The sequence below is a fragment of the Bidens hawaiensis genome, unplaced genomic scaffold, assembly GCF_021521415.1.
Source record: "Bidens hawaiensis isolate Kalapana, Puna unplaced genomic scaffold, B.hawaiensis_p1.1 tig00037285_1, whole genome shotgun sequence".
Classification (NCBI taxonomy): domain Eukaryota; kingdom Viridiplantae; phylum Streptophyta; class Magnoliopsida; order Asterales; family Asteraceae; genus Bidens; species Bidens hawaiensis.
Genome location: NW_027496516.1, coordinates 43,020 through 66,993, shown reverse-complemented (window position 1 = coordinate 66,993; position 23,974 = coordinate 43,020). Strand labels below are relative to the sequence as shown.

Below are 23,974 nucleotides of genomic sequence, written 5' to 3'. Positions count from 1 at the left end.
TTAATTATAGGTTAACTTGTGCTTGTTTAAAGTTGGTTCTTGCTTTATCTTTCACCGCACCGTTTATCAAGTGAGTAATCTCGTATCTAATCCCTTTTTATTTTCTTTTATGTTTGGGATGTTCATGTGTTCGTACAAACTTAGAGTCTTAAACTTATTTATGAACTTTAGTCGCGCAGTATCCCATGTGTTGAGGACGTTTACTTGGCTGTTTATTTGTGTGTGTATCATTAACCGCTTTGTTCGGCCTATTCCGAAGTTTTCATGGATCCATTGGATGAACACGGGAGACCTATCGTTTACGGTTTTCTTTGTTTTACACTTGCACAGATGTTTTCTTGTTTTTGTGCTCATTTGGGAGCACGGATTGAACTATGAACTATGATCTATTTAGGCTTGATCACAATCTGATTACACCCTTGTTAAACACCAGACATACACGTGTTGCGCACAGATTTATTGTTATCTATGTATTGTATTAAACTTGATTTCTCACCAACACGCAAGTGTTTGACGTTTTATTTTAACACATGTTCAGGTTTGCTGTAGCTACATTTGGAGCTTGTGGACACGTAGGACGTTTTTACTTTTGACCTGGATTAAAATATAACAAGACAAGTTATTATTGTTCGAATATTTTGTCTTATAATATATTGATTTATGTTGATTTATGTTATCTTGTGTTTACGCTGCGCGTGCGCGAATGAATGTATTTATTAAATATTGACACCCAAATAGTGTCACGAGTAATGAAACAATATGTGGCGCCCCGATGTATAATCCGCCTTTGGTCGGGGTGTTACACACCGGTTCCCCAACCGGTTTTTTTGACCATCTCTACCTGTCGTGGCACACTGTCGTAGGCCTTTTCTAGGTCAATAAACACCAAATGTAGATCACGCTTCTTCTCCCTATACTTTTCCATTAATCTTCTTAGAAGGTGTATTGCCTCTGTGGTGGAACGCCCCGTCATGAAGCCAAATTGGTTGACCGTAACCTGAGTTTCTCGTCTAAGTCTACCCTCAATCACTCTTTCCCATAACTTCATAGTATGACTTAGTAGTTTGATTCCTCGGTAGTTACCACAACATTGGGCGTCTCCTTTGTTCTTATAGATAGGAACTACAACGCTGCTCCTTCACTGGTCTAGCATCTTACCTGATTTGAGAATACTATTGAACAGAGTAGTTAACCACATGACTCCTTCCTCCCCCAGACACTTCCACACCTCGATGGGTATGTTGTCTGGGCCAACCGCCTTAGACCTTCCCATCCTCCTAAGTGCATCCTTCACCTCTTCTCGTGTGATCCGTCGGCAGTAGCAGTTATTCGATTGTTGTCGTTGAAAGTTTGTGTTGTCATGTTCTTCTTGGAAAGCTCTCCCATTGTTAAAAAGATTGTGGATGTAGGTTTGCCATCTTAGCTTGATGTCCTGCTCCTTGACCAGTACATGCCCATCTGTATCCTTTATGAACTTCACCGGTCCTAGATCTTGTCTTCTACGCTCCCTGGCTTTGGCAATCTTAAACATAGCATGTTCCCCCTCTTTTGTTTCTAGACCTTCATACATCCGTTTAAAGGCCGCATTCTTTGCTTCCGCCACTGCCTTCTTCGCCTCTATCTTGGCCGTTTTGTAGTTGTCCCTCAATTCCACTCGCTCCTCCTCATTCGTGCACCTCATTAGCTCCCTAAAACATCCTTCTTTGTCCCTTATCTTGTCTTGCACTGCGTCATTCCACCACCAAGACTCCTTATGCCCACTTGTCTTTCCTGTTGTGACCCCGAGAGTCTCCTTTGCTACTTGGATGATCTTTGTCTCCATAGCTTCCCATATATGAGTTGAGTCCCCATTTAGTCGAGCCCGCGTATGCAGCATGAGTTTATCCTTAAACAGTAGGAGATTTTCGTCCTTCAAATTTCCCCATCGAATTCTCGGTGTACCTTTCTTCTCTCGAACAGTCAGCTTATTTCTGAAGGCTATATCTATCACTAGTAGTCGATGTTGAGTCACAACTGCCTCCCCAGGTATGACTTTACAGTCCTTAAGAATATTGTCTCTTAAGAATAATAAAGCCATTTCATCCAGCACAGCAAAGTCATCCATCCAAACTCAAAACCATCATAAACACCCCCACCGAGTGACCGAGATATTATTATTATTATTATTATTATTGTTCATCTTCTTCTTCACCACCACCAAATGGTTCGATTCAAAGATTTGCTCATCACCTTCTTCAACAACCGATGGCTCGTATTCGTAGCCGCAATGTGGGTTCAATCCTGTGCGGGTATCGGCTACTTGTTCGGCAGCATATCACCAGTTATCAAAAGCTCATTAAACTACAACCAAAAACAGGTTGCAAGGTTAGGTGTAGCTAAGGATCTTGGTGACAGTGTTGGGTTTTTAGCCGGAAGCATGTCGGACGGAGATATTGCCTCTGTGGGCCCTACTACTTGTGGGTGCTATACAGAATTTTGTTGGGTACGGGTGGGTGTGGCTGGTTGTCACGGGAAGATCTCCGGTGCTGCCATTGTGGGTTGTAAGTACTTATTTTGTATTCGTTTACCCGATCCGTTTTGTTTTTTGTTGTTGTGGTTTGGTCAACTTAAGAAACGTGCTTTAGTTGATCACTTGGTGCTCATCGGTTAATCTGATTCATTGAATATTTGCCATTGTGGGTTGTAAGTATATATATTTGTATTCGTTTACTCGATCCGTTTTGTTGTTGTGTTTTGGTCAACTTAAGAAACGTGCTTTAGCTGATCACTTGGTGTTGTTCTGTTAATCAGGTTAATAGGTTAGTTGGGTTAATTGGGTTAATCTGATCCGTTGAATATTTGTCATTGTGGGTTGTAAGTATATATTTGTATTTGTTCACCCGATCCGTTTTGTTTTTTGTTGTTGTGTTTTGGTCAACTAAAGAAACGTGCTATAGTTGATCAATTGGTGTTGATCAGGTTAATTGGGTTAATATGATCCATTGAATATTTGCCATTTGTGGGTTGTAAGTTTTGTATTTGTATTCGTTTACCCGGTCTGTTTTGTTGTTGTGCTTTGGTCAACGAAAGAAACGTGCCTGAGTTGATCACTTGCTGTTGTTAATCTGATCCGTTGATTTAGTTTGTTACTGTTATCTATCTATGCATTGAATTTTTGATATTATTTAGGAATCTGCATTTTCAGTTAATGATTGGATTCTTTTTTATTTTATCTGTGTATTCTAATCATGGGTTCGAATAAACGAGGATTGAATTCAATTTTATGAATTTTTTAAGTGATTTAGACTTCGAAGAACATGAATTTTGATCATGTATTGTGGGATATTTGAAATTAATTGATATTTTGATATTATGTAACTACTTTGATTTAGACTCATACCTACTCAAAGTAAATAAAACACAAATAAAATTCTAAATGAATAAACTTGCAAGTTGCAATATGTCTACTTTTATAGAGATTTTTTAGGTATGAGTCTACCAAGGTCAAGAGATTGTACATTTGACCAAACAGTTCCCAAAATGTCCATACGGAAACCGTTGGACTTGTCAGCTTTGTATTGTCGGACGGCGTTTGTTTTAGAAAGTTATATCACGCTACATGCCACAGAAACCGTTGATCCAACGGTGTTTGTTGTGAGACGGCGTTCTTTGTTGTGAGGCAACATTATTACCTTTTGAGGTTCGACGGTATTTATTGAGATATGACAGTATTTATTGTGAGATCCGAGATCATTTAATGAGATCCGACGGTATTTATTGTGAGATCCGACGGTTTTAAACCGTTGGTTCCGAAGGTTTTAGAATGGACATTTTGGGAACGTTTTGGTTAAACGGACAATCTCTTGACCTTAAGTGGTAACATGGGCATTTTGGGGATTTTCCCATTAATCACACCAATGCTGGGAAATGGTAATCTTGAATCTTAATAATGTATTACTATAATGTTATTAATATTTTATTATATGCAGATGTGCCTGTTAATATTCATCGGAACCAATGGTGAAACTTACTTCAACACGGTGGCATTAGTTTCATGTGTTCAAAACTTCCCCAAAAGCCGCGGGCCAATCGTGGGAATCCTAAAAGGATTCGCAGGGCTAAGTGGCGCAATCTTGACACAAATATACGCGTTAATAAAGTCACCCGACCAAGCATCACTAATATTTATGGTTGCGGTGGGTCCCACAATGGTGGCTATTGCACTTATGTTTATCGTTAGACCGGTTGGCGGTCACAGACAGCTTAAGGCTATCGGACCGGTCAAGTTTCTCCTTAATCTACTGCGTGTGTCTCGTGTTAGCCGCTTATTTAATGGGAGTTATGCTCGTTGAAGACTTGGTTGATTTAAACCGGACCATAGTTCAAATATTAACATCCATTTTATTTGTGTTGTTAGTGCTTCCAATCGGGATCCCGTTATATTTGACTTTTTCGTCTGGCTCGAGACCTTCAGAAGAAGAAGCTTTATTATCCGAACCACAAAATAAAGAGCAACCCGGATCATCACATGACCCGAATGAAATAATATTTAGTGAAGTGGAAGATGAGAAGCCCGCTGACGTGGATTTGCTTCCGCCTTCCGAGAGGCAAAAAAGAATCTTGCAGTTACAGTCAAAGTTGGCTCAGGCTGCTGCCGAGGGGGCGGTTAGGATTAAGAGGAGACGGGGCCCGCATCGAGGCGAGGATTTTGATCTTACACAGGCTTTGATCAAGGCTGACTTTTGGCTCCTGTTTTGGACCCTTTTACTTGGGTCGGGTTCGGGTTTGACCGTGATTGACAATTTGGGTCAAATGAGTGAGTCTTTGGGATATGATAATACTCACATATTTGTTTCCATGATCAGCATTTGGAACTTTTTGGGCCGTGTTGGCGGAGGCTATGTTTCGGAGATCGTTGTCAGGTAAGTAAACAAAATGGGTCGGTTTGGGTTGACCGGTCGATGTTTTTTTTTTCATTTTTTAATAATCTATCATATATACATATATCATAAAACGTATGCTACTAGCGTTTTAATACACTTTAGGCGACTTTGGACCCGATTGATCATGACATTTTGAAATAAATACGATTTTGTTCCTTGTGATACTAATATACTTTAAGTTTAAGTGGGTCCTAAAGATTTTATTTTTTTGACTAAGTAACACAAATAATCCAAGGGTATTTTGGTCTTTTAATAAAAACTTAACAAAAATTTTGGATGGGGTTAGTGGGCTGGACTTTAACTGATACGAAAACGAAACTATTGGACTAAGAAAGTCATATATATATATATATAGACTAATGGACTTAAAAGGGTTATATGGGTCAAACCAGATGGACTAAAACCGTATTTAACGCTAATTTCTTTAATTTTCTTATTTTGCTTGACAGGGACCACGCGTACCCGAGGCCCGTCGCTCTGGCGGTTTCTCAAGGATTAATGTCAATCGGGCATTTATTCTTTGCAATGGGTTGGCCCGGGGCAATGTACATTGGCACCCTTTTAATCGGGCTAGGTTATGGGGCCCACTGGGCCATCATACCCGCAGCCGCGTCCGAGTTATTTGGGGTCAAAAGGGTTGTTGGCGAAGTCGTTGACCGTTGACTGAGTCAACAAGTCGGTAAACAAAACTTGATCCGACATAAACAAACCCTTGCCCCCTACCAGATTCTGGTAATAAACATTGTCGAAGGTTCTCGGTGTCACCGGATCCATGTTGATGGCGATGCTCGGGTCCACATTTTGAGGGCAAGAATCCATTAATTGTTGAGCGTAGGTCGGGTCAAGTGACGGGTCAACCTTGGATGATGGTGAAAATGAGTATAGACGGTTAGAGAACCGGTTGCAGTGAGAAAACCCGAGCGTGTGGGCCCCGGAAAGTGCTATCATGTCAGAGTTGTGAGAGGTTGTGTTTGGCGAACATGGTGTTGAGTTGGATGACGTTGAATGTTGAATGTGGGTAACGGGAGGTTTCCTTTGACACGTGAAGCCTTTGAAATTAGCCCGTCACGCCTGCCTAGTTCAACGTTGAACAAAGGTCCCCCGGCCTACATACAAAAATAACAATTGATCATATCTGACCCAAAACTCGTTGAGTATTTGACATGTAATTATCTTTCTGTACCTATTAGTTTGTTAAAAGTTATCCGTTAGGAATTTATGGCACATTTTTCACTTCATAATTTTACATATAACTTTTCAAACTTAAGGAGATAAAAAATATAAATTCTAAAAGCTAACAAATATTTCAGATAGATTACGCTATCCAGTGACAGACAAAGAGATATTTCAGAGAATCGGATCATGTATTACCCAGTATCGGTTTGGAGTTTATTCGTTTAGAAGATTTTTTAGTTGAAACCGAAACTTGAATCGAAGCAAATTATCGCACCCAGATTGAATAAACGGAACAAGTTTTTTTTGTGTATTTTATCTTTTTATTATTATTTGTTATTGGATTGTGTTGGGCTAAAATTCTAATCAACCGGGCTAAATTCTAATTAACCGGAACATTTTTCACTTTATTAATTTACATATAACTTTTTAAACTTAAGGCGATAAGAAATATAAATTCTAAAAGCTAGCAGATATTTCAGATAGATTACTCTATTATCCAAATTCCAATGACAGACAACGAGATATTTCAAAGAATCGGATCATGTATTACCCAATATCCGTTTGAAGTTTATTCGTTTAGAATATTTTTTCAGTCCAAACCGAAAATTAAATCGAAGAGAATTATCGCACCCAAATTACCATTACTTGTCATTTGGTTTGAACCATGTTTAGATTTTGTGAAACCAAATAACCAATTCAGTTTGGGTCTAGTTTTAATTAGTTTCAGATCGAATAATGAACACCCATATGTCTCATCGGGTTAAATTAAGTTGAAATGGCCCGACCCATTTTAACATTTATTAGACCCCACATTTGGCATATATAGCATTATGTCTTACCGCAACCACAACATCACGGGCAGCAAGGGCTAAAACATCAGCACACGAAACAACACCGGGACATAGTGACTCAACCGCTTGCTTAGCTTTGATAACCGTATCAAAACCGTCACCGGCAAGTGACAAATTGTCACTCGCATCCTTTTCAGCATCATTATTTGGTGACGCTATAATAACAGAAGCATCACAACCCTGCATTTCATGCATGTAAAATAGCTTAATAATAATAATAATAATAACTAATAAAAATAACAATAATAATAATAATAATTAATAATAATAACAATAATAATAATAATAATAGACAAAAAGTACTACAGGAAATTAACTCGACCCGATGACTAATGTTTTAAAAATCTGTAATTTACTCTTACCGGATTTAGTTAAAAAAATGTTACAACCGGTTGAACCAGAATGTACCGAGAGGTTCAACCAGGTTGAATAATTTACCTTGTAATTCTATATAAATACAATTTCAACTCAATAAATAACCAAAAGTACAATAACAAACATAACACTTAAACCAAATATCACACATGAACAATGGTCGAGTCAGATATAAAGTTTATACTTCGTATACAAAATTAGTCAATTAGAAAATATAATAATAAAGCAACATTGGATTTGCATGATACAAAACTGATTAACGAATCATCGTTTACCGTGCTTACTCATTTCAGTTTTATCCGCTATGTTAAAAGTCATTTTTAAAAATATGTGCCGCAAAAAATATCAAAAACCTATTGAATTTAAAACTGGTTTGTCAGTTAAAACTGATATTAAAAAAACATTGCCGACGACTAATGTTTTAAAATAAACCTGTATTTACAACCAGGTTATTTTAAAACACTGTCGACAACACTTGTTATCAGAAAGGCCGTTGGGTCAGATAAAAATAGTACTGTAATGAAAAAAACCGAATCACCTCAACAAAACAATCATGGAAAAAGAGCCTAAGAGTAGCCGGAATTGTTGTAAACGTTTGCATGACCTTCGTGTTAACCGTCTGTCTTACAATGGCTTCAACCATGGGACACGTGGCAGCATAGAAATTCTCAACCAACTGACCGTCACCTTTTCTAGTTAGAACCGCCACCACCATCCACCAGTACATGATGGTTCTCCACCGTGGCAACACCATGTCTATATTCAATACACACACAAATATTAGTCAGCAATAACAACTTATCCACCAATGAGAAAATGTGGTGGTTTTATAGAGTGTACAAAGTTGACAAAAATATATATATATATATGTATGATTAGTTTTGTAAATTGTAAATGTTATTAATAATATATATAATATAATAAAAAATGAGATAATTAAAAACCTACCACAGGCATGCTGGCTGGTTCAGCTACTTCAGCTAGATTATTCTTCCTAGCCGTTTGTAACACGAAATGTGATTGGTAAATTATTAATATTATTAAACCAATATAAGTGTTAAGTCAGATATACTGGCTATAATATTATATGATATAGTTTGCTAAAAATATTAGTAATTCATTTTAAAATGTGGATGAAAGTCAAAAACTTATAAGAGCTAGCTATTATAATTTTTGTATGCATAATAAAAGAATTAGCATCTAAATATTGTAAAAAATAGTAAAATACACCCAACTTTAATATTTTTTAAGTTAGTGTAACTACTTATAAAAATTAAAAGAACTTGTTAAGTTGTTATTAGGGTTGTTCATAAACCGAACCGAACCGAACGAGGGCATGCTCATACTTGGTTTGGTTTGAAAGCGAGCCGAACCGAGCGGATTGAATTTAAAGAAACGAGCGATATCTTTATGCTTGAACTTGGTTTGGTTTTGAAACCGAGCGGCTTGGTTCAGTTTGGTTTTGCTTGATTTCGTACAAAGTTTCCAATTTTAAATTTCTAAATCTTCAAAATATCATTAATTCAAGACTTTTAACTCTAAATTGTCTAAACCTTCACATTTAAAATGTATAAAACTCATAGTTAACAACAAAACATATATAAAACGAGTTGCTATGGTTTAAATTTGAACTTTAAATTCAACACAAAAGAGGAAAATTTTAAAAACTTTAAAAAATAGTATACTTTTATATATATACATAAAGATTATATATAAAACTAATAAATAAAAAATAATTCGAGCAAAACGAACCGAACCAAACCGAGCGAGGCTTTGCTCGTGCTTGGATTGCTTTTAAATCGAACTGAACCGAACGGCTCACTTCCAAACCGAGCCGAAATCGAACGAGTATTTTTCGAGCAAAATTCGAGCGAACGACGAACGAGCGACGAGCGGCGAGCAGTTTGGACAGCCCTAGTTGTTATCTGATCAAATTTGATAATTAAAGTCATTCAAAAATATACAAAGTTCATATCATAATATTTTAATCAATATATAGATAATTAACCATTTTGTAATAGATATATGCATTTTAAGTTTGAGTAATTTTTTATGTAACTTTTACAAGCATATAAACTATAATATAACAAAATTATGCTAAGAGACTATGTAGGTTAGAATTTTTGGGATAAAATTTGAGTTTCATTAATTGTTTGATATTTTGGATCAATGAAAAGACGATTGTAATATGTTCGAGCTATTAAAAATATTTTTTTATTCTATTAAAAGCTTCTTTATTTGGTTTTGAATAACATTTATTTCTTAATATATATAAATCTTGTTTTCTTAACGATCAATGAATCTTTCAAATAGGTTACTGGCTAACTTCACCACATCGAGATGCACTCGTCTTCTGATCCGGGAAAAACTTTCACCTAAGGCCAACGCTTGTGAACACTCGCCCAAAATCACGAAAGTGCGGTGATATATAACATGTTCAGTTCAATGATCCAACTATTGAACGTCACTTACTCGTCTAGTCTCTCATCATCACCCGGTGCCGCCAAAACTAAATGACCGGGGGGAGGGGGTGAAGCGAACCAGCGTAAAATGACACCCCAAGTTTCTTGTTTACTACTCAACCACCGAGCTAATATCATTTCATAAAACAAAAAGGGGGGGGGGGGGGTATTTAATCCATATTTATTTCAAGTAAAATATCTTCAAATGTTGGATTTGTAAAATTTAAATCATCTTTATATTTTGTTAAGAGTTACATGCTAAATTAAAATAATAATAATATGTTAAATTTATGTGTATGGGTTGATATACAATTATACATGATTGGATGACGCAGCAAGTTGTTACGATTTCACTTTCAGGCGTGACAAAATGGATTACAAAACATAAATTAAAATAATAACTTACTTTATTTTATTTCTTTAAAAGTATAAAACATTTCCATGTACTTTTAATAAAAAGATAATAATTTCAATCTAAAAGGCCAAAATCAAGAACTTGTTGTCATCATACACAAAATTGGGGCTCAAAGATCGTCTAGGCATGAGTCAATGGGTACATTAGTTATTATATGATAATAATTCTCTATTCGTAAACGTAAACGAATAGTTTTCGTATGGTTTATATGAAACTATATTATCGCAACGCCATTATCACACATAGAAACAAAGTCGTCTGACTTATTAGATTTACACCACATATAATAAACGAAGTGAAACAAACAATAGCGGAAGTTAAAAATAAAATGGTAGAATTCCAAGTACTGGAAAGTGATTTTATTAAGAAGCTATATCTGAATCAGTCATCATTAAGTGTGTTTGGTTCATCACAATAACATCTCTAAATAGGTCAGAAAACCTCTTACCCGTTAAGCTTCAAAATGATAATGAATGAAAATTCTATCCATATATCTCGTCACATGTGTTCATAACTCTTAGTCTGCCACTCATGCAGCATATGCTCGATCCACCACCATATCAACATACTCAATGCTGACTCAGCACTAACTGGCTTAGAGTCTCTTGATCATTCAGGTCTGAACAGATTCAACACTTACGTATACAAAGATTGTCAAACATGCCCTTAACCAAACATAACGAAGATTTTAAATGTTCGTCGAGCGATAAGCTATTTTATTTTATTACTTTAAAGATATAAAGTTTCCTTGTATTATGATATTTCCATGTACTTACAATAGAAAGTTTCAAAACGGCAATAACATGAAGTTGTCATTTTTCACAAACCTGGTACTCAACAACCTTCGAGCATGAGTCAATTTTCACATTGGAAGCATTCCAAAACTAAAAAAATTCAACAATGATACGTGTATATGTTGAATTGGTATATATAATATAACATATCAATATGGTAATATTTTTAGGGAAAATTCCCAAAATAAACGTTTATGAAAACGTTTTTCAGGTTTTAAGTGTCATTTATAAGAAATTCTCAAAATAGGTATTATAATCTAGTCGTGACAAGTAGTTTGTGTAACCAATTAAAACCTGACACGTGTCTTTAAACTAACTATAACGAGCAGATTTACTAACCATTTACTCGTCACGACTAAATAAGTTGTATGCCTCGTAATCAACGCTCACGAGTAATTCATAAGTTATTTAGTCGTGACAAGTAGACTGTAAGATTAAACTAGTCGTGGCAAGCTAACTACTAATAAACCACTTGTGTAGGGAATGTAAACCAGGTAAACTAGTCGTCGCGACTAAATGACTTATGAATTACTCGTGGGATTTGATTACGAGGCATGAAACTTATTTAGTCGTGGCGAGTAAATGATTAGTAAACCTGCTTGTTGCGGTTAGTTTAAGGACACGTGGCAAGTTTTAACTGGTTCTACAAACTACTCGTGTGCAATCATAAACTACTCATCATGACTAGTTTATAATACCTATTATGAGAATTTCTTGTAAATGGCACCTAAAACCTGAAAAACGTTTTCATAAACGCTTATTTTGGGAATTATTATGGTATCTTAAACTTTTGAAGTTATCTAGATATATAATTCTTATGATTTATTAAAAAAAATACATTTTAATTTATTTATTGATCTCTTTTTATTAAAAATTGTAACACTAAACATTATGATATTAAAAGATATGTATATTCAATAGAATGGTTATAACAATATAATAAAATTTTACACAAAAAAGCTTTTGGATGTTGGTACATGATTAATCAAAAGTTTTAAGAACCGTGGTTAAATTGTGTTCCTAAAAGATATAATGTCTTTTAAATGTACATACATTCTAGTGATTATGAATATTAAAAAGTTTGAACTAAAAAACAAATTTTATTATAAAAAAGTAGTTTTGATTAAAATAGTAGGTAAACCTAAGCTTGTCATAATCAGGACTTAGGAGACGTGCATGTTAACACATGCTAAAACATAAATCATGTATCCTTACAAAAAAAATGGTTTTAACTTTTAAGTATATAAATACAATTAACCTTTTCAAAACTAGGATTTTTAGTTTTATGAAGTTACTGATAAAGAAGATAATTTAGTTCCTTATAATGATTCAATATTCTTCTATATATAGACTAATTTATCTTTGTATGCATAACTTTATCGACTAAAATTTAATACAAATTTTATTTTATACGTACCTTGAATTATTATGATAGACTAATGTATTTTCTTCAAGTTTAATATGAGAGATAAATTAACCCCTTCAATCGTTACCACTTCAAATACAATAGTGCATCTTGATGCATATGTTTGAGAAACTACAATAAAAAGATATTAAAATATAGATAATAGTTGTTGAGAGTGGGATTTGAACCCACGACCTTTCGGACCAGAACCTTAATCTGGCGCCTTAGACCAACTCAGCCATCTCGACTTTTATTGTTTTTTGCAATACATACATATAAAATAAGTGGTGCTTGGCCTAGCTTTTTTAACAAAGCTTATAGTTTTTTTTTGTTTTTTTTTTTTCACAAAATAAGCTTAATTTGGTGTTTGGTTTAACTTTTTAAGCTTAAGCTTATTAGCTTATATAGGCTAATTTGAAAAAGTTTTTTTGAAGATGGGTTTTTAACTTATTTGAATAAGCTTATTTGTGTGAAGATATAAGCATAAGCCACAAAATAAAAGCTAGTCCAAACACCCCCATAATCTATAAATCCCTTAACCAAACAGATACTTTTAGGCTATAATAAAAGTGATAGAAGATAAGAGAGAACTATGAGACCATTTAAAAAAAAAAAAATTATCATTGTTTTTTTTTCTTACCATTTTAGTCCAATTAAATTACCCAAATACCCTTGAATTTAATAAAACCTTTTGGTCCGACCTTAGTCATTTCTGCTAACTCTGTCTTCCTCTTCATAACCAGTTCAAGGCACAGCAACGGTTTCGACCAGGGGATGTTGTACTTAACTAGCGGATGTGTTCAAATCACATTCTATGCGAGCAAACCAAATCAAATTCATACCACCGGGAAGGGTAGCGGTGGCGACAGTTCGTGTGAGTGTCGGACGAAAATGGCCAAAAAAATTGTTTTCGGACGAAAATGGCAAAAGTGACCAAACCATAGAAACGGAAACGACAGTTCTCTCAAAGAAAGAAAAAATTAAATAACCACCAAAAACAGATGCTTCAAAATTTAAATCCTTAATGATTCTTAAAAGGTTAATCCTCATTAATAAGGTATTAAGCTTAAATCAACATTCAAACAATCAAAGTTATCTCTCTTTATGCTCTAGTTTCAACTATTTCCTTCATTTCATCCACCGACAATAACGCTGCGTCACCTTCAAAATCTTTCTCCATTCTCTCTCGCAGCTACAATAAACAACGCAAACGCCCAAATATTAAATCATACAAAAACTAATCTTGCAGCCCTTGCTAACCAATAGAACCAGGTAAAACACACTTCGTGTATTTCGTAAATACAAAGAAAAAAAATCGGTCATGAAATAAAAAAACGACGGGCTGTACCTTCTCTAAAATAGCAGACTGATCATCCGCACCATAATTACGCATGTGTTTCAACATCTCGAGTTGCTGTTACAAAATTCCAATTTAAAGTAAAACTTTGAAGATGTATAAGAAGTCAAGGACCACAAAAGCGCTCCTACCTGTTGCTGTAGATTCTGTTGTGCTTGGAATTTCTCGGAATATTCTTCTGGTCCGAGCTCTGCTTCTTCACACGCCATCTCTTCTCTGTCGATAGTCATAGCACGTGTTTATATAAATGATTGCAATTTTGTGGCAGTAGCGAAAACGTCACAAAACTGAAATAATTATGTGATAGAGAGAGAGAGAGATTACTTTGCTACAAATTTATAGAAACTGATCATCAAATCTTGGTCGTTTTCGTATTCCATATTTATTTTCCCCAAGCAAGCAAGGCCATAAGTTGGATCTGAAACAACCGCATTACATGCAATGTCAACATGCCGTTAATGCTACAATGTAAATAAGCAGGTGCTAGTGAGGGTGTTCAAGAGAAAAATCAGTAAGCAGAAACAGGTAAAAAACTGCCACTAGTTCTTATCATCAAAGGTTGCAATTTAGACCTGTTAACTTAGGAATGGGTCACTTTCGGGTCGTGTTTTGGACTTTTTTTCAATCGGGTCAACTGAAAACGTTAGCTTAAAGGGGTACGTGTCACCAAAGTCGGTTTTTAATGCACACAACCTCCTAAAATATTTTATTCAAGAATTCAGATTATTAGTGTAATAACATTGTTTGCAGTCATAATTAACATATTCAATAATTCAAAATATCATATAAATTGTACCTATGTAAGACCAGTATACAGTTATACATAAGTACATACACTAAATATTTGAGAACCATGTAAACCGGTGAATTAAATGGTTTCCCGAAATATTTAGCGGTTCTCATTTGAACTAATTATAACATAATGCACTTTAGTAAACTAACAAGACTTACCGATTCCCATTTCTTTAAGTATTTCCTCCTGGATAGCAGTAGTCACCGCTACAGCTTCCTGTATTCATATAAGCATCATTGGTTAAAGGTTTGCACACATTAATGCATTATCTATATTTGTATGAATGGATACATACAACACATAAAAGAATGATGACAAACAACAGATTATCAGATTATTTCAATTTTTATTTATTTTTAAGTTAAAAGACTATTTTATATAACACAAACCGAGCTACATTTGGAATAGCAAAATATCTTTGAAGATCCCCAAACTTATTGGTGTTTAATATGTAACCGAATAACGTTAGGCTAACCGCAGTGGGGTGGTTTTAACGGCATTTAATATGTAACGAAATAACGTTAGGCTAACCTTCCCAGCCAAACCATTAGGGCATCCGTAGTGGAGGGCTAACCGGGTTTTTCTTCATGTTTTATGCGTAGTAGTTGAAGCCCCTTGTAACAGTTAAATACTGTTTAAATTAATAAAAAAATAAAAATAAATAAAACAAGAGCTGTGACTGCTCAAAGACCAACCCATTTTGTCCTTGGCGCCGTCGCCATAAAAACGCGGAGACCATCTTTCCTTTTGTCAAAAATGCCAAAGGCGTAGTGGTGTGGCCGTAGAGGTGCACAGCCAACACGGTTAACCGGTTCCAACCCAAAATCCTAACCGGTTAGTAACCGGTCCACCACTAACCGGTTTATACCCGTTTCTAACCACCAGTTAGAAACATGTTTATATTATTGATCTCCGAAACCGGTTATTGTTTTTTTTTATTATTTTTGTAAAACTGATTTTTTTTCCGCTTAACCGGTTCGGAACCAGTTACATCAGGTAGGGGTTTCTTGTCTCAAAACCGGTTAGTACCCGACCCAGTTAACCTGCCTAACCGATTATTTGACTGTTGGCCACAAACCAGTTTTAAAAATAACCGGTTTTCAACTAACCGGTTTGTGCACCACTAGGTGTGGGGGCGTCATCAGTGGGTTTTGGGCGTCAGCGCAGCCCCCGCTACGGATGCCCTTACAACTATTTACATAGGGGCGAGTTTAAGCTCAAGGATGCGGGGCCCACAATTAAATCCAACCAATCAAATTCAACCCAGTCACATTTTTTATATTAAACAAATATATAATAACTAGTTAAACCATTTACTCGACAGCCCAACCGTTTTTCACTTTTTAGTTAAACCGCTAATTTCAGCTAACCACACCTGATTACCATTAACAGCATCTGCTATCCGTTTCTTCACATCTAATTACATTCATAACATTTCACATAAATACCAATTAATAATTATAATAATAATAATAATAATAAAAAATTGATTGAAATGAAATTGATACCAGGCTGAGAGGTGAGAGTAGAGAATCGATCGAATAGATGAAGCAATTGTTCTTTCGATAACATATTGAAAGATATTATTATTATTATTGTAGCCCTAACAGTAACAGTTTACACAAAAGTTAACGGTATAGCAGCTTGAAAAAACGACGTAGTTTCGACAAACAGAATATGTAGTCTTGACAGCTCCACCACTGGCTCTTATTTCGTTATACAAAGAGAGTAGATGTTGGCAAATAAACCGGATAATTGAACCGACTCGAAAACTGAACCGAAACCGAACCGGTTTGAAACAGATTATGTGGAAACAGGTTGAACCGATTGAAACCGTTGCTTTGGAACCGGCTTGTAATTTTCTCCATCAAAACCGGTTTCAAACCGGTTAACCGAACCGAAACCGGCCAAAACCCGAACTGAAACCGATCTTAACATGGTAAGAAACCGGTTTCAACCCAAACCGAAAGTCGAAACCGATCATAAACCGGTTTTGACTTTTGTTGACCAAACCGAACCGGTTTTAACCCAAACCGATTTTGAATTTTAAACTGGTCTGTGCACCTCTAAAAGAGAGTAATAAAAATAAGACAAGTTAATTAGACAGATAGAGCTTTTAATTTGTATTTAGATAACATGTGATGTGAAGAAGCATGATTAAGACAGACAAGTGAACATGGGGGGTGGCTTAATTAAAATATGAAAAAAAAATCTTTTAATATGTAGCCCAAAATCTCTTATTTTGTTGCCCTATTACGCATAGCCTTAATTAAAATGTGAAATGTTTCGTCACATTGATTGTGTGAACGGTTTAATTAAAAACAGAATTGTTATTTGAATTTTGTTTATTAAAAGGTGAAAAAGTGAATCTAATTGGTTAGAAAATAAGTTGGTCTCGCACCCCTTTGCCATACAGTCCGTTATACGGTTAGCGCCCGATACTCCAAATAGGGCTCCTACTCTTTTGGTGACCCTCTTATTCTTATGTGTAATGGTTTGGCTTAAGGTCTTAACGTCATGTGTAATGGGACATTATAGAAGACATTATATGGGTAGATAAAGCCCCTACACCATCTCTCGGGACATTACGAGGCATTATAAAGGTATTAGCGTTTTTACTTAAAGCACAGTGCTGAAATGTAATGATTGAAGGGGCATTGTTCATTACACGTGTTTTTTTTACTATAAAAAGTGATGATGATGATAATGTGGCCGATGATGTCCTATAAAAGACATTAGCCATTGCGCACGGCCTAATAAATGTGGGAGCACGTACTCTAAATAATAATAAGAAATTAAGAACCCTAGTTGTGAAATCAGAAATGCTCATACATTTTAAAAACACGAGAATATGTAATTCCAATCTAAATTCAACATCACATAAGCTTTCTAATCAGTGACAGACCCAGTATTTCTTTTTATGGGGGCAATTGGGGCATAAGTGAAATCTTATGGGGGTCATCGAGATTTAATGTATAAATAAGACCAAAATTCTATTTATGGAGGGCGGTGGCCCTCATTTTTTGACGGTAGGCACCATCGTTTATGATATTCCCCAACTCTTTTCTCGAAGAAAAAAAGACTCCTGATGACTGAAAAGTGTAGCATGAATAGCAAAATATAGTTTCTTAATCGAACTCGACTAAAAAATGTAAAATTTAAGAAAACAAGAGATCTTTAACCGATCTTTCATGCGGTGTGGTAAACATTTAATAACATTCCTCATTCCCCAAAACTTTCTCTAGTACTCCTGCCAATGCAAATATCATATCTACTTTTAAACAGGTGATTGCTTAACGTTGCGATGGTGGTGGTACGTTTGACTTGGCGAATCCGACCCACACCACAATACCAACCGCAAGAATAACCCATCCAAATATATCATACTTCAGATCACTGCTCTTTTGCGCCTTTGCACCCTGCACCTCAACAGATAAATTTTATATTTTAATCAAACCACTTGTAGCAACAAAAACAATGAATGATTTGCATGTAAACGAGAGAAGAATAAAATATACCTTCACACTTGAAGAAGTCGATGGACCTCCCCCGGCCCCGGGTGCCACAGCTTGTTGACTAAAACTTTGTTTATGGACCTCTGCATGTAATTCAGGAGCCTGAAATCACAATAATTAGTCATCCATTAAGCTGCTACAGAAACTAAGATAATTGTAATATCGAACTCAAAGAACGGACATGTCTCGATCACTAGGCTGCGTTCTGGTGTACATGTGATGTGTTTGTATGAGAGAGACTAAAAGAGAACAAAATGATTTATAGCATGCAGCTAAACGAAAAATGATAAACAAGCAAACCACAGGTACAGATAAGTGAACTCCACTGAGCAAAATATATTTCTTGCTACAGCAACTTAAAATGATGAATAATTTTGTCTATGCAGTTAATGCCCAAAAATAGCGGATATCGGTCAATGACCGATATCTGAGATATCGGTTATTGCGGTGGGATAGCGGTGGGATAGCGGTATATATATATATATATAACACCAAAAGTTATCTAATAATAATACTAAGTCTTAATACCAAAATCATAAAAGTCAATAGTTCAAAACACAAAGTAACAATATTTTTAATTTAAGACATGATTTAATCACTTAATCGAAAGCCATAAATATATAAGTATCAGCAGCGGCTGAAGTAACGGGTATCGGAGATGAGCATCAGCAGCAGCTGAAGAAACGAGTATCGGAGATGAGCATCAGCAGCGATTGAGGTATTTTTAGGGCAATAAGCTGATCGTTCAATAATAATCATAATGAAATTGGGCTATGGGCATACAGTTTGGGCCAAAAAAAGTAAAAAATTGGGTCAAAAATATTAAACTGATAATCTCACCACTATTTCTGATATATCGGTGGCGAAATATCGGCGAAATAGCGGTAAATAGCGCCGCAAATATCGGAACCGCTATTTGGACCGATATTTCGACCGCTATTTTACCGCCGGACCGATAACCGCTATAGCACCGCTATTGATAGCATAGAATTTTGTTTTATTGCGTGGAATGGAATGAAGCATTCATGAAGAAATGAGATTCTATCCAATTGATTGCTTTTTCTTTCCCGTTCTATCATGCAATATTGCAATGTAACGGAAACTTTGCCAATATAACTCAGTTTTATTTGTAATCTTCAATAACAAAAACATTTATGGAAAGTTGGAAACTATCAAAATTTCAATTCATTTACATTTTTGTTTTCCAAAGATGACTTAGAGGCTTCATTCCTTGATTCTTTTCTATTATACCTATTTGGTGGATTGTGGTTACTGACAAGAATTGGGAAGACTTAAAACGTAGAGATAGATATGAAAGACTGCTAATAATCATAGATATTAGTTAGTCAATCGACTATCAGGTTTCTTAAAAAAAATCTACAGAGCCAGAGATAGCTTCTTGTCAGTAAATTGTAGAAACTGATGAGCTGTGAACACAGTAATAACATATGACAAAGCACATCTAAAACAGGCCAGGCTTGCATCTTTCGCTATCTATATAGGCTTGGCAAACTGGACAGGTTATGAAAGCATAGTGGGTTCGGGTCAAAACAGGCTCCAAGCAAAACAAATACGGGTCAATACGGGCCGTCTTACAAACCTATCAATTTGGTTGGAGTGAAAACAAGTTTAGCCAAGATAGAATTGAGTTAAGATGAGTCGTTTGAAAAAAAAGGTAACCCCTCCCCGGGGCGGGTTAAAATGAGTTGTTTTAGAAAAGAAGTACCCAGCCCATCCGCGAGTAAAAATGAGTTGTTTTAGAAAAAAAGCACCCCAACCTACACCAGCCACCTCGAGTTAAAATGAAGCGTTTTAGGAGGGAAAAAAACACCCCAACATCCACCCCCGAGTTAAAATGAGTTGTTTTGGGTTTAAAAAAAACACCCATCCCGGTGGTGGTGGCGGCGGTTGGTGGGGAAAGTGGTAGTGGTGGCGATGGAGGTAGAGTAGCGGCGGCGGTATCAGGTGTGCTTTGTTGTATGTTATTAGATGGCACCAGTTAGTACTATTAATGACAACTCTAGTACAAAATACCATTTGCGTCATAGGAAATATGATAACAAAAGCAATCATCAGGATGATCTTGTACGCGAGCTTCGAAAAGAGTAATTTTTCAATAACTAGTAACACGTGATGGAGTTAAAGCAATAATGCAGGTTGACAAGATTCTTTGCGAAGGATTAATAACTAACGACTGATGTATAAATCACCTTCCTTAATCAGAACACAAGGGTAACAATCATCACGAGAACATAGATATCATTCTGTTTCTTAAATGCACAGGTGTCCCAAACATCCAGTAATTCATCAGGGATATCGACCTATGGGGCTACCGTGCTTTTTGAATTCCGATAATTAACGTAAAACCTAACAATGTAAAATAGTAGAGCTCTTGTTGCAAAAGTATCCTAAGCTACTTTTATTACCAAACTTGCTTACTAATTTACCCTCCTAATAAACCTTATAACACATGGGAAAAAAATGACATTATCACGCAAATAGTACGAAACAAACACAAGCTTATAACTAACTTCCTTCATGTAACATTTCTCAAGATCATACTAGGCTTCACAAAGTGATCACCACATAAAAATGCGAAAACTAACCTAGAGAATGATAAAAAAATGAACAAAACTGTACCTTTGTCGCCACTTCAAATGACTTGCGGTAAAGCTCGTTCTCTGGATCCTGAAACAAACTTACTGCATTACACATCCGACACCAACTAACGTAACTTAATCATTTAAATTCATCCCATACATGCCCTACCCATTAAACTCTTCATATACTTTAAAATATTATCATTACCTCATCAACAGCCTGCTTAAAGAAAGTATAAGCGGAATCAAAATAGCCCTTCGCTTCATCTTTATCCGGAGTCAAAAACCCATACGAAGTCTGCGCGTTGCCCATACACCACAAAGCATCATGCTTCTTCGGATCAATCGATAACGCTTCATCCAGTTTCGATATCGCCTCTACATAACCAAACCAAACCAAACATTAACCAAACAATCAATTCAAAAACAACAAACTCATAGCTAAAAATTTAACAACCTTTAATCATGGACTTTGATTCCTGAACATTCTGGAAGGTCGATAATTCGAGCAAAGCACCTCCCCATCTGGTTAGGTTCTGTGTGAATATCAAGTAACCAAGAAATTAATATATATAGTGTTTGAATAAAATACAAATGACTTTTATCGTGAGAACTGAGAAGTGTACAAATAACTAGTGTAATTATGTTAACACTAGTGTAAATACTATTACTCTATAACTTTTAAACTAGAGTAATTATTATTACACTATATTATTTTTTATAACATAATTACTCTAGTTCAAATCTATAATTAATTATTTGTATATTTAGTATCTTAATTTTATTTACACGAGATCTCACACCTATATAACTTTATAGGGTTTAGATCAAATACAAATTGATTTTTTTTAACTAATATTGTTTCATTTTTTGAAACAAATAAAAGGATCCAGTTACAATAAAGAGGCAGGTAAGCGGGCAACAACTGAAAAACAAAGTTATCGTTCTTCAGGGTCATTTAGTTAGTGTGCACGACCCGCCGAACTCTTTACAGAAACATTGCAGCATCTGGGGCAAGAGACCCAAATGTATCGAAAGCAAAAGGAATGAAGGCGTGTTGACGCACGCCTTCTCGTGCTAACTGTGAGAATCAAGTGTGTAATTATATATACAACATAGTGTAATTATAGTGTAGTGTAATTGTATATAATTAAATTGTTTGATTCGCACAGTTAACACGTTAATTTAATTTGTACGTTAGCTTTCTCCTGATTAATATAATAGTGGTGAATTACATGATTTATATATAAATGAAATTAGAAACCCTAATTAATTAATTTAAATACCTCGGTATCTAGAGGGTTTTTGGTGTAGGTGACTTCAGCAGTACGGCGAGCGTGTTCGAAGAACAGAAGACGATCGAAATCAGCTTGCATATCCATGGTTTAATCTCCGGTGGATAACCACCACCACCACCACCACCACCACCACCAGAGGGTTTAACGGTGCGATGAATTGTGTTACGCCTAGACGTTTTAAGCTAACCATGATTAGGCCCATCGACCATCGTCATGGGCTAACGAATTCAGAACCGGGTTTTTTATACCTGAGTTTTTAATACTAGACTTACCCGTACTTGGAAGTTGGGACTGTACTCAATTTATACCCGATAATACCTGAAAATCGAAACTCATTTCTGGAACTGGGTTTTTCAATTACCCGAAAAATACCCCCAAAAAGTGCAGCCTCTTAAAAACTCAATCTATACCCGAAAAATACCGAAAACATGGTTTTTTCAATACCCGAAAATAGAAATAAGGTATTCAAATACTTGGTTTTAGAACACCTTCTTTCTATACATGACCTGAACTTGGTGTACAGGGTATGGTTTTTAGAGATAATACTCGGACCCGAGCCCGACGCAGGAATGACCAATACCTGATTTTTTAATACCGGTCATACCCGAACCCAATTTCGTGTACCTGAAACCGAGTATTAAAAAAACGATGTGTGCACCTTTATCTCCGAGTCAATAAAAGTGAGGGACGTAAAACACCATGCTGAGGACACGTGAGTTGTGGTGGTCAACGTGGTAGGTGGTGGTGCCCCCCTACGTTAGCCCACAACGATATGCTTTAAGTAACATTGTGTATCCCCTTGGATTGAGTCTCAGTTGAAGGTGCAAATTCTATCTGGTTAACCTAACCGAAACCAAAACCTGTTATTCACCGGTAAAGAAAAACCGGTTACAAACCTATGGTTGGAGCTCGGTTACGGATTTTCACATAAGACTTGATTAACTGAAATCGGTTAACAGGACATTAGTTAATAAGGTTAGTCTCAATATGTTTAATTTCAGTAAGTTAAGGTTAATTAAAATATGTTGTTATCGTTAATCAACTAATAACTAAACTAAACTAGCTAAATAGGTTATGGATTTCCCTTCTAATATTGGTTAGGAATTGCTTATAGTTTTGACTGTCTGACCAAAAGTTGGTTTCGATTTATAAGTGATATCCGAAAACTGCTTAACCTCAAAACCCTCAATGTTTTAATATAATAAAATGATCTTATGTTCAAGTTCTCACATATAATGGAATTGATCAGGTGAGTAAATGGCTCGTTAACGATGCAAATTGAGGTTTAAAAGGTTTACATAAGGACATTTATAATGTTTTAAGCAATGTTTTCAGATCCGGCCCGGACGTTGACCCGGACGCCTTACCGGGTCAAATGTCGGACTGACTCGGGAGGGCGGACCGGTGTTTGACTCGGATGACGTCATAAATAATTTAAATATATAATTGCATATACATATAAAAATAATGATATCAAAAAATAATAATAATAACAAACTTTAATTATTATTTATGTTTTATACATTGCTTTATGTATGATTTATGTTTGATCAATAGAGACATCAATGACGCTTGGTTGGCTCATCGGTAGTTATTAAAGCTTCTATCTCTAAAATGCCTAAAATGACCCAAGTTCGAATCCCGGCGTGCACATTTCATTTTGAATTTAATGAAAAAATGTATTTTACCGGTTCACCCGCCGTGTCAACCAATCCAACCGGTCCGAGCCGACCGCTCACCCGTGAAACCGGCCTGGTTTTCCAAAATAGGGCCAAATACATTGGCCCGACCCGATATAGAGATCGGGTTGGGCCAGGCCAGGCTTCAAAACACTGGTTTTAAAGATTTTTTCATAATAAACTTTATAGGAGGTCAACAGAAAAAACAAGTGGCGGCAAAGACTCAACCATACGTACGGATGAAGACGAGACACATACCACACCAATACTCTAATAATAAAAATAAAACCATCCTCAGGACTCAAAACCTAATCCACCAAATTTTCAATTCA

The 23,974-nt window shown here is 35.8% G+C and overlaps 3 protein-coding genes, 1 non-coding gene and 1 pseudogene across 5 annotated transcripts; 1 reads left to right on the top strand and 4 right to left on the bottom strand.

Moving 5' to 3' along the window:
* Positions 1-2,172: 2,172 nt before the first annotated feature.
* On the top strand, positions 2,173-5,558 carry LOC143589246 (protein NUCLEAR FUSION DEFECTIVE 4-like; annotated as a pseudogene). Its single transcript, XR_013145239.1, has 3 exons — positions 2,173-2,540; positions 3,969-4,901; positions 5,372-5,558. The product of XR_013145239.1 is annotated as a protein NUCLEAR FUSION DEFECTIVE 4-like (transcript).
* Positions 5,559-5,561: 3 nt separating this feature from the next.
* On the bottom strand, positions 5,562-8,078 carry LOC143589230 (peroxidase 55-like; the record flags this gene model as incomplete). Its single annotated transcript, XM_077070062.1, has 4 exons — positions 7,863-8,078; positions 6,938-7,129; positions 5,961-6,028; positions 5,562-5,904 (listed from the first exon to the last, which is right to left on the bottom strand). Coding segments are annotated over exons 1-4 (819 nt in total), but the record flags the coding sequence as incomplete, so codon positions are not given.
* A 4,489-nt stretch (positions 8,079-12,567) lies between these two features.
* On the bottom strand, positions 12,568-12,648 carry TRNAL-AAG (transfer RNA leucine (anticodon AAG)). Its single transcript has one exon. It is a non-coding gene; the product is annotated as a tRNA-Leu (tRNA).
* Positions 12,649-13,402: 754 nt separating this feature from the next.
* Positions 13,403-16,276, bottom strand: LOC143589231 (uncharacterized). Its single transcript, XM_077070063.1, has 7 exons — positions 16,059-16,276; positions 15,926-15,966; positions 14,709-14,766; positions 14,082-14,175; positions 13,889-13,973; positions 13,749-13,814; positions 13,403-13,592 (listed from the first exon to the last, which is right to left on the bottom strand). The coding sequence occupies exons 1-7, from the start codon at positions 16,120-16,122 to the stop codon at positions 13,503-13,505; spliced, it is 498 nt and encodes a 165-aa protein (XP_076926178.1). The 5' UTR covers positions 16,123-16,276; the 3' UTR covers positions 13,403-13,502.
* A 1,381-nt stretch (positions 16,277-17,657) lies between these two features.
* LOC143589239 (mitochondrial import receptor subunit TOM20-like) lies at positions 17,658-22,080 on the bottom strand. Its single transcript, XM_077070067.1, has 6 exons — positions 21,952-22,080; positions 21,123-21,201; positions 20,874-21,043; positions 20,706-20,753; positions 18,069-18,167; positions 17,658-17,969 (listed from the first exon to the last, which is right to left on the bottom strand). Exons 1-6 carry the CDS (start codon positions 22,045-22,047, stop codon positions 17,844-17,846), a joined length of 618 nt encoding a protein of 205 aa, XP_076926182.1. The 5' UTR covers positions 22,048-22,080; the 3' UTR covers positions 17,658-17,843.
* Positions 22,081-23,974: the final 1,894 nt, after the last annotated feature.

Excerpts from the sequence above, each read along its gene's own strand:
- LOC143589239 (XM_077070067.1), bottom strand. The coding sequence starts at position 22,047 with ATGGATATGCAAGCTGATTTCGATCGTCTTCTGTTCTTCGAACACGCT. Across the intron at positions 21,202-21,951 it reads AAAACCCTCTAGATACCGAG|AACCTAACCAGATGGGGAGG; the intron begins GTATTTAAATTA and ends ATATTCACACAG. Across the intron at positions 21,044-21,122 it reads ATCAAAGTCCATGATTAAAG|AGGCGATATCGAAACTGGAT; the intron begins GTTGTTAAATTT and ends TTGGTTATGTAG.
- LOC143589231 (XM_077070063.1), bottom strand. The coding sequence starts at position 16,122 with ATGTTATCGAAAGAACAATTGCTTCATCTATTCGATCGATTCTCTACT. Across the intron at positions 14,767-15,925 it reads ATGCTGTTAATGGTAATCAG|GAAGCTGTAGCGGTGACTAC; the intron begins GTGTGGTTAGCT and ends ATATGAATACAG. Across the intron at positions 13,815-13,888 it reads AACAGAATCTACAGCAACAG|CAACTCGAGATGTTGAAACA; the intron begins GTAGGAGCGCTT and ends ATTTTGTAACAG.